Here is a 6,689-nt window from a genome sequence, read left to right on the forward strand (position 1 = left end):
TGGCAAGAAGAAAACCCGGAGGATAACCAGTCGGAGCTGGAGGCAATGCCACTAGGCCGGCTGGAGTAAGGAAGAGGGACGCAAGGGCCCTAGAAAGAAAGAAACGGTATCTGGGGGTAGGTTTTACAGTTGCCCCGTGGTTATAACTTTCCTGTACCTAGATATCCGTAGAGCCATGAGGATGGCCACATAAAAATGCCCAGCCGCCGCCGCGGGCACGTCAGAGGACCGCAAGCTGTGGTCGCTCGACGGGACTGACCCGGTCAGCACCCGAGGCACTGACGTTAATCGATCTACTACTACTCTCCCTTCTACCGAACAACCTTCTCCGGAAAAAATCTTTTTCTCCTAACGGCAGCCAATAGGAGGCCGGCAGGGCAAAAGATCCGGAGTAAACCTAGCAGAGGTGGTTCAACTGCATCAACAACCAGGGCTCTCCTCCGGAGGGCAACAACAACCGTGGCCCTCGTTAAGGGCAGGCCCTCCTCACGGAGGGCAACAATGTCAATCGGCGCGCCCCTTCCAGGAGGCCCGCGCGCCCCCAACAACAACAGGTGCTCCTTCGGAAGCACAAATAATTCGCATTCTGGCTATCCCTCCTAGGTGCTAGACACTACCTCAATCGGCGCGCCCTTTCTAGGCCCACGCGCCCGCCAAAATACACTCCCCGACCACGATCGCGGAACAGCTCCTTCGGGAGCATCAACAACCTCAATCGGCGCGCCCCTTCCAGGCCCGCGCGCCCCCCAAACAAGCGGGGAAGCCCTCGCCTCCCCCAACCCTTCGGGCACCGACGCCGTCGATGCCCAACACACCCAAAATAGGCGGGGCCAACCCAGGCCCCACCAATAAAAAAATGGGGAAAGATGCAGGCTGCTGCTGCCCCCAAACAAAAAGGAGGAAAACAGCTGGAGCGAGCCGGAGCGGGTGCCGGCGCGCGGGAGCTGTAGGGAAGAGGGACGTTAGGGCCCTAAAAAGAAAGAGAAGGCTCTAGGGGTAGGGTTTTACAGTTGCCTCGTGGTTAGAACTTTCCCTGTACCTAGAGACCTTAGAGCCGGCACAACGCGGCCACAAAAACTCGCCCAGCCACCGTCGCGGGCGCGTCAGAGGGTAGCCGATGCGACCGCCCGAAGGGACTGGTCCGTGCGCGAACACGGTCCAGCGCCTAACGGCACTGACGTTAATATATCATCGTCAATAGACCGTTACCCAATTTTGAACGACATGCAGCCGGCCGGTTCCCCAACTCTCTTCGTCCCTTTCTCAAGGCGTTTCGGCTTGCGTGCACGGGCGTAATAGTGCTGACCATCCCGAGCACTCTGGCGTCGCGACCTAAATGCCATTAACCCCCAGCCCAGCCTCGAATTTTCAGTGGCGGTACTCGTTGCCTGCTTTGGATGCCTTTGCGCGGTTCTGTCGGCATTTTCGTGGGAGCATGGAGCCCAAGCGAAGGTCGGGCACGAGTTGCATACGGGCGACGTTTTCGGCCAATAGTCTCGACAGCATGCTACCTGCACATTAGGTACATCTAGTTGCCACGAAATGTCTGCCTGGCGGCTGGGCATATGCGGCCATCCAACCAGCCAGCAGCAGATGCTCAGCCATCGAGCCATTTCCCCTCATTTGCCCCCTTCTGCTTTTTCGCTCATTCATCCTCCATATCGCACTGGCACCAACCACCAATACCGCAACGCCGGCACAAACCAGCACCAAAAGCACCATCATGGCCCTGTCCCTGCCGAGTGGACCTGCAAAGCAAATGGAGACTGAAAAGGACATGGAGCAACGGTTCAAAACGACAATTGACAACCTGGTCGCGGAGTGGGACGAGAAACTGTCCAAGGACGAGGACTGGGCCGACAAGGACAGAAGCGCCAAGATCAGAGAGATCTTCGTGAGCGAGATCTGGAGTCAAGTCAAGGACGGTTACGACAAGATGCTGCAAGACCTTAAGGCGCATTTCAAGGCCCGTCTCGAAGCGAAGGACATCGCTGCCGACTTGTTTGCGAGGGTCAAAGAGGTTGGCTCGATCAAGACCACCCTTGAGCGTCGGGAAAAGACCAAGCTTTTCGCAAGCATCAACGACGTCTTCATCGAGATGCACGACCTTGTGGGGCTCCGGATCGTGCCACACACTTCCGAAGCCCGAAAAGAAGTTCAGGACTTTATCGACAAAGAGTTCCATCAGCTGAAGCCAACAGCGCACATCTCGTCGGACCGCAAGGTCGGCGAATTCTGGGACGTGCGCTTCGGAGCTTACGAGTCTAACAATCACCGAGTCGGTATCAACCTGGAGTATGGCGCATACGGTGGAAGTTTGTCATCCTACGAGGGTGTCATGTTCGAAATCCAGGTGACATCCTTAGCCGACATGCTCGGCAACATCCTTGCGCACCCGCTCCAGTACAAGAAGAAGCACGGCCCGCTCGACAAGCGAACGGAACAGACGCTGGACCTCTTGAAGGGAACCTTCAAATTCCTTGACGTGCACCTCGAGCAGTTCTTCGACGCGTACGATGCCATGCTCGAGGAGAAGGCGATCGAGGCCGAGTCTGGCTCAGGCTCAGGGCGAGTCATGACCAAGGCAGCCAAAGCTGCTGCCTTAGGTGATTTGGGCAAGATGAGAGCAGATGTGGCAGCGGCTGTCACGAAAGCTCTCGAGGAGCGTATGCACCATTTGGCGGACGGCGTACCAGACACGCCTTTCAGTGCGCCTGAATACTGGCGTCAAATAAAAAAGCAGAGCAACCAGTTGAAGTATGTTTCCTATCTCTTTCCCATTTTTACTCACTTCCTTCTTGTACTAACGCTTCATCAGGGAATTTCAGCGCAAGTTCCAACAGCAACAAGACCGTCAATACCTGGAAAAGCTTCCAGTGGCAAAAGGCGCTGCATTCGATGCCCAGGCGAACGAACACGACCCTAGCTGTCACCCCGACACCCGCGTGGACCTTCTCGCCGACATTCACAAATGGATCGAGGATCCCAACGGAAAATGCATTTTCTGGCTGCGTGGCATGGCCGGCACCGGCAAGTCCACCATCTCTCGAACAGTGGCCAAAAAGCTTTCTACGGCAAAGGTGCCCAGTGCGAGCTTCTTCTTCAAGAAAGGCGAGGGCGACCGCGGCAGCGCGGCCAAATTCTTCACCACCATACTCGCCCAGCTCGTCCGCCGGGTGCCGATCTTGGCATCACATGTCCAAAGCGTAATCGAGAACGATCCAGCCATCGTCGACAAGAACAAGAAAGAGCAGTTCGAAAAGCTCATCCTTGAACCACTGAACAAGTGCAAGGTTGCCAGTTCCCCGCTGCTTGCTGTGGTGGTGGATGCCCTTGACGAATGCGATCGAGAAGAGGATGCGAAGGTTCTTGTATATCTTTTCTCGAGAGCTGGGGAGGTCGCGTCATTCCGTCTCCGATTCTTCGTCACCAGCAGACCCGAGTTGCCCATCCGCCTTGGCTTTAAAGAAATCGGCGACAACTACCAGAACCTGGCCCTCCATAAAGTGCCTAAGCCCGACATAAAAAGGGACATTTCCACGTTTTTACGCTCAGAACTAGACCGCATCCGTCAGGATTTCAATAAAACCGTACCAGGACCAGGTTTGCCATCTGATTGGCCCCCACCAGCCCGTTTTAAGGATCTCGTCAACATGGCTGTACCGCTTTTCATCTTCGCATCAACCGCTTGCCGCTTCATTGCCGATATCCACTACGGCAATCCTATGGAGCAGCTAGACAAAGTTCTCGAGTACAAAACAAAAAGAGGACGGTCTCAACTGCACGCAACATACCTGCCAATTCTAAACCAGCTTCTTCTTAAGCGCACAAATACAGGGTCGGATAAACGTACAGGGGAAGAAGAAGCCCAAATCATTGCGTGGTTCCGCGATATCGTTGGAACCATCGTACTACTTGCCGACCCTCTCCCTTCCGCATCGCTGGCACTTATCCTCGGCAGAACTCAGCACGACGTGGACTCGAAGCTGTGCACATTGCATTCTGTCCTTGATATTTCGGATGATCCCCTCGTCCCTGTCAAGCTGCTCCACTTGTCCTTTCGCGACTTTCTCGTTGACCAAGAGAATCGCGATGCGAATCCCTTCTGGGTTGACGCGCAAAGGACCCATGAGCAGCTGGCAGGCCGCTGCCTCAAACTGCTGTCAACTGGCGACACCCTTAGAAGAGACGTTTGCGATCTGCGCCATCCCGGCACACTCCGGTCCGAAACCAGCCTACAGACTATCAATACTGCCTTGCCGCCCGAAGTTCAGTATGCCTGTCGATACTGGGTCCATCACTGGAAGGAGAGCAGACGGCAGATACGAGATGGTGATCCGGTTCACCTCTTTCTGACTGATCGTCTGCTGTACTGGCTTGAAGCTTTGGGCATAACGGGGCGAATCCTGGAAAGCTTTGACATGGCAAACTGTCTGCTGGATATGCTCCAGGTAAGTATTTCTACCATTTTAAATCAGTATCAAAAGCTTATTAACAAACTATTAGCCGGAGAACAGTACTGCAGCGTCAGCGTTGATTCATGAATTGCAGCGTTTTCTTTTAGCGAATGCTACTGTTGTCGATGCATCACCTCTCCAGATCTACTACTCGGCCCTGGTGTTTGCACCAGAAAAAAGTATAGTTCGGAAACTATGGCGTAAAGAATTTCCGAATTGCATTTCATTACTATCACCAGTGGATTTGAATTGGAATGCGTACCAGACGCTCGACGGGCACAGCGGTTCGGTCAGGTCCGTCGCGTTCTCGCCCGACGGCCAGAGGCTCGCGTCGGCCTCTGACGACGAGACCGTCAAGCTCTGGGACGCGACGACGGGCGCGTGCCTGCAAACGCTCAAGGGGCACAGCGGCTGGGTCAGGTCTGTCGCGTTCTCGCCCGACGGCCAGAGGCTCGCGTCGGCCTCTGACGACGAGACCGTCAAGCTCTGGGACGCGGCGACGGGCGTGCGTGTTAGGGATCACCGGTACCAAAAAGGCGAGGCTGCAGCAAAGTACCGCAAATTTGACGATTTGAAGCTATGGTACAAAGGAAGAATTGGTGCGCTGCACCGAATCCAATCTGCAATGTTTTCTCGGGCAACGTTCGAAGGGCACAGGGGCGGGGTTAACTCTGTCGCGTTCTCGCCCGACGGCCAGAGGCTCGCGTCGACCTCTGACGACAAGACCGTCAAGCTCTGGGACGCGGCGACGGGCGCGTGCCTGCAAACGCTCAAGGGGCACAGAATTTGGGTCAACTCTGTCGCGTTCTCGCCCGACGGCCAGAGGCTCGCGTCGGCCTCTTTCGACAAGACCGTCAAGCTCTGGGACGCGGCGACGGGCGCGTGCCTGCAAACGCTCAAGGGGCACAGCAGCTGGGTCAGGTCTGTCGCGTTCTCGCCCGACGGCCAGAGGCTCGCGTCGGCCTCTTACGACGAGACCGTCAAGCTCTGGGACGCGGCGACAGGCGTGTGCCTAACGACGCTCGATGGGGTAACTTCCACTTTATCATTTGATAAGACAGGCTCGTACCTCCATACAGATTTTGGGACTAAATTGCTACATAAAAAACCAGCTGCTGGTCCAGCAACGGTTCAAGCTCATTTGCAGCACCAAGATTTTGAAGGTGTTGGCACCAGTGCTAATAAAGCATGGATCACCTGGAATGGAAAGCGCTTTGTGTGGCTGCCTACTGAATACCGTGGGCAATGTACAGCCATAGCAGGATTAACAATAGCTTTAGGCTGTTCATCCGGGCGGGTGTTGTTCTTCCAGTGGTCAGGAGCCTCTTGATGGAGAAAGTTTTCCTTGCTTTCAATCCTCTTTTTTCTTTTCTCTTTGCCCGTTCCCGGGTCGCAGGGGACCGCGCATTTTTATAGGTTTGTACTGCTCTTGAAGAATATGTTGGGACCGTCTAGCGTTTTCCATTAACTCAGTGACGAACGTGTTTTGCCACCCCATTTGTCACGGCTGGTAAGGGGTCCAGCCGTCACGTGACCCTGGATCACACGCCGCACTAGATAACCCCAACTCCCACAGTGATAGGCGTGCACGCGGCATGAGGTCCGTAGGGACCGGCAAACAGGTGGAAAACGTCATGGAGATGAAGTCTTCGTCTGTCGATCTGGGGAGATCGCAGCGGGTCTATCTAGGTGCCTGGAGGCCCGTGCACGGGCGGTCGACCCACAGGTCCGTGGACCTATCACACAGCCGGCCCTACGGGCCTGCACGGGAATACCATCTTTTTGCTCTTACATATACCAGACTGTGACGGCCCAGGGCAATTCCTGCATGATAGCTCCATGGACCTATCGGTCGGCCCGTGCACGGTCCTCCAGGTAGATAGACCCGCCGTCGATCCCTCCAAATTAACGGACGGTCGACTGTCATCTCGTTTTCTCTCTGATAGTATCATGGACCTGTAGGGGTGATAATTGAGGGGAGCAGAAAGATGATATATCGGAAAGACCGGCCCGCAGGGCCCGTATGCGCGAGGGCCGGATATTCCTCGTGCGGGGTCACGTGCAGTGTGGCCGCCTATCTAATCGATCGCTGCGATCGAGAACTTCTGCTGGATACAAGAGACCCTACAGGCCGTGACAGATAGGTACCCTATGCGGGCGCACTCCGCGCACCGCGCGCACCGCACGCATATCACTGCACGCCTGGGGCATCCATGGATCACGGGGCTCAGG

The 6,689-nt window shown here is 55.6% G+C and overlaps 1 protein-coding gene across 1 annotated transcript; it reads left to right on the plus strand.

Annotated features, from left to right (window-relative positions):
- Positions 1–1,723: 1,723 nt before the first annotated feature.
- On the plus strand, positions 1,724–5,909 carry GGTG_00002 (hypothetical protein; the record flags this gene model as incomplete). The annotated part of the gene is made up of 3 exons (XM_009217740.1): positions 1,724–2,757; positions 2,819–4,451; positions 4,507–5,909. The coding sequence occupies 3 exons, from the start codon at positions 1,724–1,726 to the stop codon at positions 5,785–5,787; spliced, it is 3,948 nt and encodes a 1,315-aa protein (XP_009216004.1). The 3' UTR covers positions 5,788–5,909.
- Between the last annotated feature and the right edge of the window lie 780 nt (positions 5,910–6,689).

This window comes from Gaeumannomyces tritici (assembly GCF_000145635.1).
Source record: "Gaeumannomyces tritici R3-111a-1 unplaced genomic scaffold supercont2.1, whole genome shotgun sequence".
Taxonomy (NCBI): Eukaryota; Fungi; Ascomycota; class Sordariomycetes; order Magnaporthales; family Magnaporthaceae; genus Gaeumannomyces; species Gaeumannomyces tritici.